This window comes from Scomber japonicus, chromosome 17 (assembly GCF_027409825.1).
Source record: "Scomber japonicus isolate fScoJap1 chromosome 17, fScoJap1.pri, whole genome shotgun sequence".
Lineage (NCBI taxonomy): Eukaryota > Metazoa > Chordata > Actinopteri > Scombriformes > Scombridae > Scomber > Scomber japonicus.
The window spans coordinates 4636634-4649217 of NC_070594.1; the positions used below are offsets into that span (position 1 = coordinate 4636634).

The following is a 12584-nucleotide window of genomic DNA, read 5'->3' on the forward strand; positions in this document are numbered from 1 at the left end:
GCGATTGACAACCATCCATAACTGTACATCACTATAGCAGATACAAAAATGCAGAGTATATTATCTTTAGGCTACATGCTATTTGTTAAATATGTTACTGAAGGATGAACGGAAGAAAGAAAGAGAGAGAGAGAAAACAAAGAAACATCCTCCATGTTAAATGCTTGGTATGTTCACTGTAACATGTCAGTCAATGTGTGTGTGTGTGTGTGTGTGTGTGTGTGTGTGTGTGTGTGTGTGTGTGTGTGTGTGTGTGTGTGTGTGTGTTGGCAAGGTCGAGAGTGCCGGCACAATACATTAATACGTTTATGAATTGATGATTTATTGGCTTCTTTGTTTTGTGATCAGCTGTTAAGAAACAATCATATTTCTGTGCTTCCTTGTTTCTCTGCTGATTTGACTTCTTGTGTGTTTATTGTTCTACTTGGAAAAGATTGAATGACTTTTATTTAAGACACTTAAGGAGTATATATCAATTAGAGATTGGCTTTAGTTTCAGTTTTAAAATATGAGTAATTATTATGTCAAGTATTCATTTTGTTGTTTTCTTTTTACAGGAAAGTGTAATATAATGAGGTAGGCCGACATGTGACAAACTCTTCTGTCAATTAATACCTTTAAAACTCATTATTTAATACATCTATCTGTACACAAGCAGAAATAAAGAAAAACAACAATTCCTGGTCTGAATTTCGGTTATTGGGCAGTGATTTATCTTCTAATCTCAAATGTGTGACTATTTATTTAATAGCTGCAGATGCCAAATGTTTTGAATTGTTTGCCTTTAATTCCCTTTTGTCTTCATTGCTAGGCCTGTCACGATAACTCCTTTTATTGAACGATGTATTGTCTCAGAAATAATCGCGATAAACGATATTATTGTCATTTGAAGATCATTTTATTCCACTGATGTAATCATTTAGCCAATGTGACATGAATAGCCTAAATGTAAAAAAAAAAATCAATGTCATGTCTATGTATCATACAATAAGTCCATATATAGACATGATGATGCTGATAATTAAGTCGATAATTATTGTGACAGGCCTTTTCATCAAGAGTACCTTCCTGCAGTAAAGATGGCCGACAAGAGCACTGCTATAAATCCAATGCTTGTCGGAAGTCCCAAACGGTAGTTAGTCAATCGCCGCTCATACATAGCCAATCCTTGCCGAAAGTGTCACGTGGAAGTTAATTGCCGCTCCGAGCAAAAACAAAAATAAAAGCCTAAAAAAACCCATATGTTTATCGTAACGGTATAATCATAGACTGTATAAAAGAAATGGACGTAACATCCGTGACGTCACCCATTGGTTTGTGGACTGCTGCTCGGAAGCCAATAGTTTCAAATCTAGGCAGCGCCATCTTGAAAATTTCAGGTGCATGCTGGGAAAAATAAAAACACGGATTCTACTTATATGGGCATGAGGCAGGGCCATGGGCGGAGCGGGGAGGTTGCTATGGTTGCGAGGGCTGGATCTCGAGGACATTGGTCAATCAACCTGTCAATCAGGACGTAGCCACGCCCTAATGCATACCCTGCTTTATCGTCACATATAAAATCAGGGAGGCCAAAATGTCCCAAATGAACATCATACTGCATTGAAGAAGGCTTTAAACTAGCGATTGAGACCATAAACACATTTTGAAAACGTTTACTGAGGTTAGAAATCAAGTGAGAAGTTGGTGAATTCTCCATTGACTTGTATAGAGACGGTCGCCCCCTGGTGGCCTTTTGATAGAATGCAGTCCTCAGTTTCAACATTATGAATACAAATGTGAATATCCGCGCGTGCAATATCATTACTCACTGCATTATCACCATTATCACCATCACTGTGCAATATTTAAATAACGTGCTAACCGCTAATCGATATGGACCATGGATGTATTATGGACGCCGAAATAGCAATACATTACACGAAGAAGAAACTTCCGCTTGGGACTTCCGGCATAGATTAGATATATGTCAGTCATGTTAACTGCAGTTGGGTCCCTCTCCTTTTCATGGCTCCTTATAAATTATGCAGCTGTTCAAAGTGTCTTAATTTCCACAATACAAGTCAGCTTGGATGTTCTGTGAATATATATATGTATGTGTTTATGGTCCCATTATGGAAAATATGGTTAAAATCGGGTGATGCGATTCAAAAACAATGAGAACTGATTCATCCAACATTAATTCAGCTAATAAAAGGCCTGACAGGAAGTAACAATGCCAGAGGTCTGGTGCTGATGGGAGTTATGAAGTTATTTAAGTCAGAATTAAGAGGCACAAAATCTTTTCATAGAGAGAGAGAGAGAGCGAGAGAGAGAGAGAGCGAGAGAGCAACTAGACAAGTCTAATAAAATAATATACTATAGTGTAGCATCCTCTCTGCAGGGTAAAGTAACATCTTCCCTTTAAAAGGTAAACATGAAAGACAGGAAGGGCTTATCAAACTTCTTTTTTTTTTTTTTTTTTTAAAGAATAAGACACATTTAAAGGTGGTAAGAAGAATCTGTTACAGTTAAACACACAGATTAACGGTATACTAAATTTCTTAGGGCTATACAATAACATCCATTCTCAGGAGAGAGAGAGAGAGAAAGAGAGAGAGAGAGAGAGAGAGAGAAACAGCCTCTAAACCCAGAAATGTATTTATATATATTTATATAATAATATTCTTATATATCCACACTGACACCTTGAAGTTTTTCGAGTCATATCTCCCGTCATGAGCTGCCTTCTCACCTGTTCGTCTCAGTTCCTCAAAGGAAACGAAGAGCTTTGTAATCTTCGTCTTTGTCACATTTGTCAACGGCGGACGGACAGATGCTTAAAAATCGGCTGAAACCGGTTGAAGTGTTTTAAAGTAAAGTGTTTTTTCTTTTTTTTTTTTTTTTTTTAAGTGCGCCTCTGTCGTTTTACAGCCTCGTCGTTTACCTCCATGACGACGACCGGCCGCCTCAGGTTCCACTGGTCGATCTGTCTTTGCCGCTCTTGCTGCTCCACCTCCGACGATTCGCTGCACGAGCTGCCGGTGTTGCTGCTGCTACTGCTACTGCTGCCTGCTGCAACACCTCCTGCACCAGCGTAAGCAAAGCAATCCTTCCTCTTCATATGAGCCTTCCCTCTCTCCCTCTTCTCTCTCCTGGTCACCACCTCCGTCACAATAACACCACCGTCAACGACATTCTCAGCGACAGCGACAGCGACACAACCGTCATCGTCAGGTTTCTCCACCTCAGCCAGCTCCATCTCTATCGGAGCCTGCTCTGGTCCCGGCACCGCTTCCCTCCGGTCCATATCCACCCACATCGGCCCCGGCGGAGGCTCCAGAGGTGTGTACTGGAGTATCTGCTGCTGCTGCTGGAGCTGGGAGTCCACCTGCGGATGGACGTTCTGGTGGTCCTGATGGACGATCTGGGTGTGGTGATGGAGGTGATGCAGCGGCTGCAGAGGGTGCTGCAAGGGTTGGAGCTGCATGGGTTGGTGATGATGCTGCTGCTGCTGCTGCTGCTGATGGTGCTGATGGTGGTGTTGATGGTGTTGATGGTGGTGGTGATGCTGCTGGTGGTGGTGGTGGTGATGTTGGAAGTGGTGGTGATGGTTGTACTGATCCACGTAGGGCTTGTCCATGTTTTGCATGAACTCCCTCGGCTGGTTTTTGAGGAACTTCTCAAATTTCTTGTGGGCTTTTTTGTTCGTCACAAACCAGTCCTGCAGAACGAGGAGAGGAAATACAAGAAAAACAGACAGAGGAAGTTAGAAGAGAAGGTTTGGAGGTGATGGTTTTATTAATTTATTATAATATCGTTTGCAAAGGATAGTCGTAATCAAGATGCCGTGTTAAAGTCATGTTGTGAATGTAATGGGAATTCTTATTATTCATCTTCTCTGATACAAATGAGTCACTATGTCATATGATTAGGTGTATGTGTGTGTCATAATATGTTATAATCTACTGACTAACCATTGTCCTGATTGTACCACAGACTGTATAAAATAAATGGACGTAACATCCGTGACGTCACCCATTGGTTTGTGGACTGCTGCTCGGAAGCCAATAGTTTCTAATCTAGGCAGCGCCATCTTGAAAATTTCAGGTGCATGCTGGGAAAAATAAAAACACGGATTCTACTTATATGGGCATGAGACGGGGCCATGGGCAGAGCGGGGAGGTTGCTATGGTTGCGAGGGCTGGATCTCGAGGACATTGGTCAATCAACCTGTCAATCAGGACGTAGCCACGCCCTAATGCATACCCTGCTTTATCGTCACATATAAAATCAGGGAGGCCAAAATGTCCCAAATGAACATCATACTGCATTGAAGAAGGCTTTAAACTAGCGATTGAGACCATAAACACATTTTGAAAACGTTTACTGAGGTTAGAAATCAAGTGAGAAGTTGGTGAATTCTCCATTGACTTGTATAGAGACGGTCGCCCCCTGGTGGCCTTTTGATAGAATGCAGTTCTAAGTTACTTCCTGGTTGGCCTCATTTCAGAGGACCTGAACTCCCTGCCTGGTTTGTACACACATTATGACTATTGTGCTGACATTGTTCTGATGGTAGAACAAAGTCATCCTTGTATTGTATATAATCTGACTATTTCCTCTGCTCTGGGCTCGCTGTGCCATCTCACGCTTGAGACAGCAAGGAGTCCTTCCGCAGACGACTGAATAAACTAGAGAAAGACAAGGAACGACTTTGTGCTTCTTGATAATAAATACTGCCAGAACATGAACTATGTGATTACCTGTGAATGGACAGAGTTGATGTGGTATTTCACTCCACTCTCTGAGTTAAACTCCTTATGGCAGATCAGACATCTGTATTTTCCAGCCTCAAAGTCGCCCTGAAATGAAATCAGATGAAGTTATAGAGACATAAAATGATAACGAGGCTCAGAAGTACAAAACACTACATCTACACACACAGGGGGTCATGAAGATAATAAATATGATTTTAACTCATCATTTATTAATTATTAACCTTTATTTTTTAGCCCACAAGACCATTGAGGACAGTAAAAATAATATAAGGTAGCTAAAGAAAAGAGAATAAAACGATGAATGAATACAAATAAAACAGAGAAGATACAGTTAAGTTAAAAACATTTAAAATGCTTGCTTTCTTGTGTCTGGCCATTGAGTTCGATGTTGATGTTGTAGGGTGGGGAGGGGGGTTGAGATAGGTAAAAGAAAGATTTGTAATATGCACATGTATATGGTCATCTCTCTTTTGGCATGTTAATAAAAAGACCTTGATCAAAAAAAAAAAAAAAAACATTTAAAACAATTAAAAGAAGATATGAAATAAGGTCTTTTAGAAGCTGTAGTGGAGCTAAAGAATATAATTTAAAAGGCCTTTTGCAGACTGTTTAAAGTATATAAGGTGTATTATAAGTTCTGACTAATAAGGGGATACATGGTTAAATACATTAATCATCATCACAGTGGGTATTACTCTGATACCAGTCCACATAAGCACAATTTATGCAGATTCATGGATTTGATTAAAAAAGGAGGAATGTGACGAACCCTTGTGCAGAGACCCAGATGAGCCTTTAGTCCGGACACGCTGGTGTAAGTGGAGCCGCAACCCTGAAACACAGAGAGATGAAGTTAAACCTAAAACTAATACAGGATCTACAGAGACTGGAAGGAAGGAAGGAAAGGAGGAAGAAGGAAAGGAAGGGAGGAAGAAGGAAGGAAAGGAGGAAGGGAGGAAGAAGGAAGGAAAGGACTGAGGAAAGACGGAAGGAAGGTAGGAGGGAGGGAGGAAAGAAGAAAGGAGGGAGGAAGGAAGGAAAGAAGGAAGGAAGGAAGGAAGGGAGGGAGGGAGACAGGAAGGGAGAGAGGAAGGAAGGAAGGAAGGAAGGAAGAAAAGAATGAAGGAAGGAAAGAAGGAAGGAAGAAGGGGGATGGAGGAAGGAAAGAAGGAAGGGAGGAAAGAGAGGAAGGAAAGAAAGAGAGAAGGAAGGGAGGAAAGAGAGAGGAAAGAAAGCGGGGAAGGAAAGAAGGAAGGGAGGAAGGAAGAAGGAAAGGAGGAAGGGAGGAAGAAGGAAGGAAAGGACTGAGGAAAGACGGAAGGAAGGTAGGAGGGAGGGAGGAAAGAAGGAAGGAGGGAGGAAGGAAGGAAAGAAGGAAGGAAGGAAGGAAGGAAGGAAGGGAGGGAGGGAGGAAAGAAGGAAGGTAGGAGAGAGGGAGGTAGAAAGGAAAAGAGGGAGGGAGGAAGGAAAGGAAGGAAGGAAGGAAGGAAAGAAGGAAGAAAAGAATGAAGGAAGGAAAGAAGGAAGGAAGAAGGGGGATGGAGGAAGGAAAGAAGGAAGGGAGGAAAGAGAGAGGAAAGAAAAAAAGAGAGAAGGAAGAGAGGGATGAAAGAATATGAGTGTGGTGTTTTTTTCTACCTTGTTGGGACAGTGAACTTTCCTCTGCAGCTTCACCTCATTCTTCCACTTCCTCAGCACTTCCTGGCTGAAAGCAGGAAGTCCTGGTCGGGCGTATTTTAACTGGGAAGAGACCAGAGTGTCAATCAAAGCCAAGTTAAGCATAGTCTTTTATTAATATAGGAGATAAGGAGAGAAGGAAGGAAGGAAGGAAGGAAGGGAGAAAGGAAAGGTGGAAGGAAGGAAGGGAGTAAGGAGGGAGGGAGGAAAAGAGGAAGGAAGGAAGGAGAGAAGGAAGGAAGGGAGGAAGGAAAGGAGGAAGGAAGGCAGGGAGAAAAGAAGGGAGGAAGGAATGGGGAAGGAAAGGAGTAAGGAGGGAGCGAGGAAAAGAGGAAGGAAGTAAGGAGAGAAGGAAGGAAGGGAGGAAAGAAAGGAGGAAGTAAGGTAGGAAGGAAAGAAGGAAGTGAGGAAAGAAGGAAGGGAGGAAGGAAAGGTGGAAGGAAGGAAAGGTGGAAGGAGGAAAGAAGGAAGGGAGGAAGGAAGGGAGGAAAGAAGGAAGGAAGGAAAGGAATAAAGAGGGAGGAAAAGAGGAAGGAAGTAATGAGAGAAGGAAGGAAGGAAGGAAGGAAGGAAGGAAGTGAGGAAAGAAGTATGGAACGAGGAGGGAGCAAAGAAAGAGGGAAGGATGGGAAGAACGAAGTAAAAATTAAAGAAAGAGGAAGGAAGGAAGGAAGGAAGGAAGGAAAGCTAGAAGAAAGCGAGGAAAGGAAAGAAGGAAGGGAGGAAGGAAAGCAAGGGAGGAAGGACGGAGGAAAGAAGGAAGGAAGGAAGGTAGGAGGGAGGGAGGAAAGAAGGAAGGAGGGAGGGAGGGAGGGAGAAAGGAGAAGAGGAAGGAAGGAAGGAAGGAAAGAAGGAACAGTCAAAAGAGAGATGTGGTCAATTTGACAGGAAGTTTAACACTGGTCCTGATCTGGTTCTGATCTGGTTCTGATCTGGTTCTGATCTGGTTCTGATCTGGTTCTGGTCTGGTTCTGGTCTGGTTCTGGTCTGGTTCTGATCTTGCCTTTTTGTTGTCAGGCAAGGAAGGTAGGAAGGAAGGAGAGAAGGAAGGAAGGGAGGAAGGAAAGGAGGAAGGAAGGCAGGGAGGAAATAAGGGAGGAAGGAATGGGGAAGGAAATGAGTAAGGAGGGAGCAAGGAAAAGAGGAAGGAAGTAAGGAGAGAAGGAAGGAAGGGAGGAAGTAAGGTAGGAAAGAAAGAAGGAAGTGAGGAAAGAAAGAAGGGAGGAAGGAAGGAAGGAAGGAGGAAAGAAGGAAGGGAGGAAGGAAAGGTGGAAGGAAGGAAGGGAGGAAAGAAGGAAGGAAGGAAAGGAATAAAGAGGGAGGAAAAGAGGAAGGAAGTAAGGAGAGAAGGAAGGAAGGAAGGAAGGAAGGAAGGAAGGAAGGAAATATGGAAGTAAGGACGTGAGGAAAGAAGTATGGAAGGAGGGGAAGAACGAAGGAAAAATTAAAGAAAGAGGGAGGAAGGAAGGAAGGAAGGAAGGAAGGAAGGAAGGAAGGAAGGAAGGAAGGTCTTGCCTTCTTGTCGTCGGGGACCAGGTCTGACTGGAACTTCCTCTTGGGCCAGTCTTTGGGGAGGTCGTTGTTGGCGATCTCGGCCAGGTGGAAGTTGGCCACCTGCGCCGAGGCTCGCTGCACCCGTCCGCTGGCCGTCCTCTCAGGGTTCACCTCGCCTTCAGCCTTCAGCTCCTCGTCTTCCTCCGTCTTCGGAGGCATCTGAGGCAAAACAGGAAGTGAGGAAGAGAGGATGAATTTACTTCCTAACCTCTACCGGACTTATAAATAAGGGTTCAATTCATAAATATGTTTAAAATAGTTTTAAAAGCAGAATCAGGTTCTTCTTTCTTCTTTCCTTCCTTCCTTCCTTTCTTTCCTCCCTCCCTCCTTCTCTCTTTCTTTCTTTTTTCCCCTACCTTCCTCCCTTCCTTCTTTCCTCTGTCCTTCTTTCCTTATTTCCTCTTTTCCTTTCCTCCATTTTCCTCCCTTCCTTCCTTCCTCCCTCCTTTCCTTCCTTCTTCCTCCTTTCATCCTTCCTTCCCTCCCTCCTTCTCTCTTTCTTTCTTCCCCCCTACCTTCCTCCCTTCCTTCCTCTTTTCCTTTCTCCCTCCCTTCTACCTTTCTTCCTCTCTTCCATCTTTCTTTCGTCCCTTCCCTCCTTCCTCCCTCCTTTCCTTCTTTCTCCCTCCTTTCCTTCTTTCTCCCTCCTCTCCTTCTTTCTTCCTCCTTTCCTTCCTTCTTTCCTCCCTCCTTTCCTTCCTTCTTCCTCCCTGACTCCTTTCCTTCTTTCTTCCCTTCCTTTCCTTCTTTCTTCCCTTCCTTTCCTTCTTTCTTTCTTTCTTTCTCCCTTCCTTTCCTTCTTTCTTCCTCCTTTCCTTCCTTCCTTCTTCCTTCCTTATTTCCTTTCCTCAGAATCAGGTTTGTTAAAATTTAGTACATTTAGTATTTTTGTTGGGTTTTAAATCACTTGAAATGACATAAAACCATTTTTTACCTCCTTCTTTCCTTCCTTCCTTCCTTCCTTCCTTTCTTTCCTCCCTCCCTCCTTCTCTCTTTCTTTCTTTCTTCCCCCTACCTTCCTCCCTTCCTTCTTTCCTCTGTCCTTCTTTCCTTCCTTCCTCTTTTCCTTTCCTCCATTTTCCTCCCTTCCTTCCTCCCTTCCTTCTTCCTTCCATCCTATCTCCCTCCCTCCCTCCTCCCTCCCTCCCCTCCTTCTTTCCTCTGTCCTTCTTTCCTTCCTTCCTCTTTTCCTTTCCTCCATTTTCCTCCCTTCTCCCTTCCTTTCCTCCTTCTTTCTCCTTCCTCCCTTCCTCTTTTCCTTTCTCCCTCCCTCCCTCCCTCCTACCTTCCTTCCTTCCTTCATCTTTCCTTTCCTCCCTTCCTTCCTCCTTTCCTCCCTTCTTTCCTTCCTTCCTCCCTTCCTTTCCTTCCTTCCCTTCCTCCTTCTTTCTCCCTCCTTTCCTTCCTTCCTTCCTCCCTCCTTTCCCTCCTTTTTCCTTTCTTCCTTCCCCCTTTCCTTCCTTCCTTCCTTCCCTCCTCCCTCCCTCCTTTCCTTCCTTCCATCCTTCCTTCCTCTAATACTCTGTAGTTTCTAGATGCAGCAGGTTTCCATCACTGAGCCTGAAACACTTAAATGAGCAGATGACTCACAGGAGCGTGCTCTGATTTCAGGTGATACTCCAGACCAGCTTTGGACTTGTATGTTTTCCCGCAGTGAAGACAGTTGAGCAGCATCTTCTCCAGCTCTGACTCCTCCTTCCCGCACTTCTTCATGTGGTACACGTATCCCATGATGCTGGTGAAGGCCGCGTTACAGCCCTGGGAAAGGAAAGAGGGGAAAGGAAACATATTTAACTATTAAAAGCTTATTAAACAGGAAGGAGGGGAGGGAGGGAGGATGGAAGGGAGGGAGGAAGAAGGAAGGAAAGGAGGGAGGAAGGAAGGAAGGAGGAATGAAGGGAAGCAGGGAGGGAGGAAGGAAAGGAAGAGGATGGAGGAAGGACAGAAGGGAGGAAAGGAAGGAGGAAGGCAGGAAGGAAGGGAGGAAAGGAAGAGGATGGAGGAAGGACAGAAGGAAGGAAGGAAAGGAAGGGGGATGAGGAAGGAAAGGAAAGCAGGGAGGGGAGGAAGGAAGGAAAGGAAGAGGATGGAGGAAGGACAGAAGGGAGGAAAGGAAGGGAGGAAAGGAAAGGAAAGTAGGAAGGAAAGAAAGGAAGGGAGGAAAGGAAAGCAGGAAGGGAGGAAGAAGGAAAGAAGGAAGGGAGGAAAGGAAAGGAAAGGAAAGGAAAGGAAAGGAAAGGAAAGGAAAGGAAAGGAAAGGAAAGGAAAGGAAAGGAAAGGAAAGGAAAGGAAAGTAGGAAGGGAAGGGAGGAAAGGAAAGCAGGAAGGGAGGAAGGAAGGAAAGGAAGGAAAGGAAGAGGATGGAGGAAGGACAGAAGGGAGGAAAGGAAAGGAAAGTAGGAAGGAAAGGAAGGAAGGAAGGGAGGAAAGGAAAGCAGGAAGGGAGGAAGAAGGAAAGAAGGAAGGGAGGAAAGGAAAGGAAAGGAAAGGAAAGGAAAGGAAAGGAAAGGAAAGTAGGAAGGGAAGGGAGGAAAGGAAAGCAGGAAGGGAGGAAGGAAAGGAAGGAAGGAAGGAAGGAGGGAAGGAAGGAAAGCAGGGAGGGAGGAAGGAAGGGGGACGGAGGAAGGGACGGAGGAAGGAAGGAACAGTTAAAACAGACGGGGTGAAGAAGAACAACAGGAAGTTGAATAAGCAGAATAATGATTTTACCTCTTTGGAGCATTTTAATTTTCCGAGTCTCTTCAGGATTTTACGCAGTTTGTCTTTGATGGCTCGGTCGTCAAGGTGCTTCGCGTCTTCGGCTGGGCTGCAAACGTTAAAATAATAATAATACAGGTTAAAATAATTAAACATGTAACACGATGAAGAGGATGAAGATGATGAAGCTGAGTGGTGATGAAGAGTCTTACCAGGTGACTGTGGTCGGCCATGATGTGATACTTCATCCCCGTTGAGGACTTGAGTTGTTTCCCACAGTGCTGACAGGTGAACGGTTGCTAGACAACGACAGAGTAGAGTCATTCATTCATCATTCATCTTCTTCCCTTCCTCCCTCTCTTCCTTTCCTTCCTTCTTCCTCCCTTCCTTCCTTCCTTTCTTCCCTCCTTCCTTCTTCTTTCCTTCTTTCTTTCCTCCCTCCCTCCTTCCTTCTTCCTCCCTTCCTTCCTCCCTCCTTTCCTTCCTTTTTCCTCCCTCCTTTCCTTCCTTCTTCCTCCCTTCCTTCCTTCCTTCCTTCCTCCCACCTTTCCTTCCTCCTTCCTTCCCTCATTTCATTCCTTCCCTCTTCCTTCCTCCCTCCCTTTCTTCCCTCCTTTTCTTCCTTTCCTTCCTTCCTCTCTCTCTCCCTCCCTTCCTCCCTTACTCTCCTTCCTTCCTCCACATATTAAGTTATTAATTATTAAACTCTCACTTTAATATATTTGATGGCTCTCTTCCTTCTTTCCTCCCTCCCTCCTTCTCTCTTTCCTCCCTCCCTTCCTTCTTTCCTGCGTCCCTTCTCCATCCTTTCCTTCCTCCCTTTTTCTTTCCTCCCTCCCTCCTACCTTCCTTTCTTTCCTGCCTTCCTTCTCTCTTTCTTTCTTTCCTGCCCCCTACCTTCCCCCTCCCTCCCTTCCTCCATCCTTCTTCCTTCCTTCCTTCTTCTCCCTTTCCTCCCTTCCCTCCTACCTTCCTTCCTTCCTTCCTCCCACCTTTCCTTCCTCCTTCCTTCCCTCATTTCATTCCTTCCCTCTTCCTTCCTCCCTCCCTTTCTTCCCTCCTTTTCTTCCTTTCCTTCCTTCCTCTCTCCCTCCCTCCCTCCCTCCCTCCCTTCCTCCCTTACTCTCCTTCCTTCCTCCACATATGAAGTTCTTAATTATTAAACTCTCACTTTAATATATTTGATGGCTCTCTTCCTTCTTTCCTCCCTCCCTCCTTCTCTCTTTCCTCCCTCCCTTCCTTCTTTCCTGCGTCCCTTCTCCCTCCTTTCCTTCCTCCCTTTTTCTTTCCTCCCTCCCTGTCTCCCTCCCTCCTACCTTCCTTTCTTTCCTGCCTTCCTTCTCTCTTTCTTTCTTTCCTGCCCCCTACCTTCCCCCTCCCTCCCTTCCTCCATCCTTCTTCCTTCCTTCCTTCCTTCTTCTCCCTTTCCTCCCTTCCCTCCGTACCTTCCTTCCTTCCTTCCTCCCACCTTTCCTTCCTCCTTCCTTCCCTCATTTCATTCCTTCCCTCTTCCTTCCTCCCTCCCTTTCTTCCCTCCTTTTCTTCCTTTCCTTCCTTCCTCTCTCCCTCCCTCCCTCCCTCCCTTCCTCCCTTACTCTCCTTCCTTCCTCCACATATGAAGTTATTAATTATTAAACTCTCACTTTAATATATTTGATGGCTCTCTTCCTTTTTTCCCCCCTCAGTATTTCTACAGATCGCCTTCAGAAGCTTTATCATTGTTCAACAGATAATTCAAACTCAGAAATGCCCCTTTAGTTAAGAGCGTTCTCTCCTACCTTCTTCCTTTCCTTTCCTTCCTCCCTTCCTTTCCTCCCTTCCCTCCTACCTTCTTCCTTTCCTTTCCTTCCTCCCTTCCTTTCCTCCCTTCCCTCCTACCTTCTTCCTTTCCTTTCC

At 44.8% G+C, this 12584-nt stretch overlaps 1 protein-coding gene across 1 annotated transcript in view; it reads right to left on the reverse strand.

Moving 5' to 3' along the window:
* Positions 1-2582: 2582 nt before the first annotated feature.
* znf512 (zinc finger protein 512) overlaps positions 2583-12584 on the reverse strand; it is a 13758-nt gene continuing 3756 nt past the window's right edge. Inside the window, 8 exon segments of the mRNA XM_053337449.1 lie at positions 2583-3703; positions 4746-4844; positions 5530-5592; positions 6399-6500; positions 7953-8150; positions 9582-9749; positions 10701-10786; positions 10909-10987. Coding sequence (XP_053193424.1) covers positions 2888-3703; positions 4746-4844; positions 5530-5592; positions 6399-6500; positions 7953-8150; positions 9582-9749; positions 10701-10786; positions 10909-10987 — 1611 coding nt within the window. The 3' untranslated portion in view covers positions 2583-2887.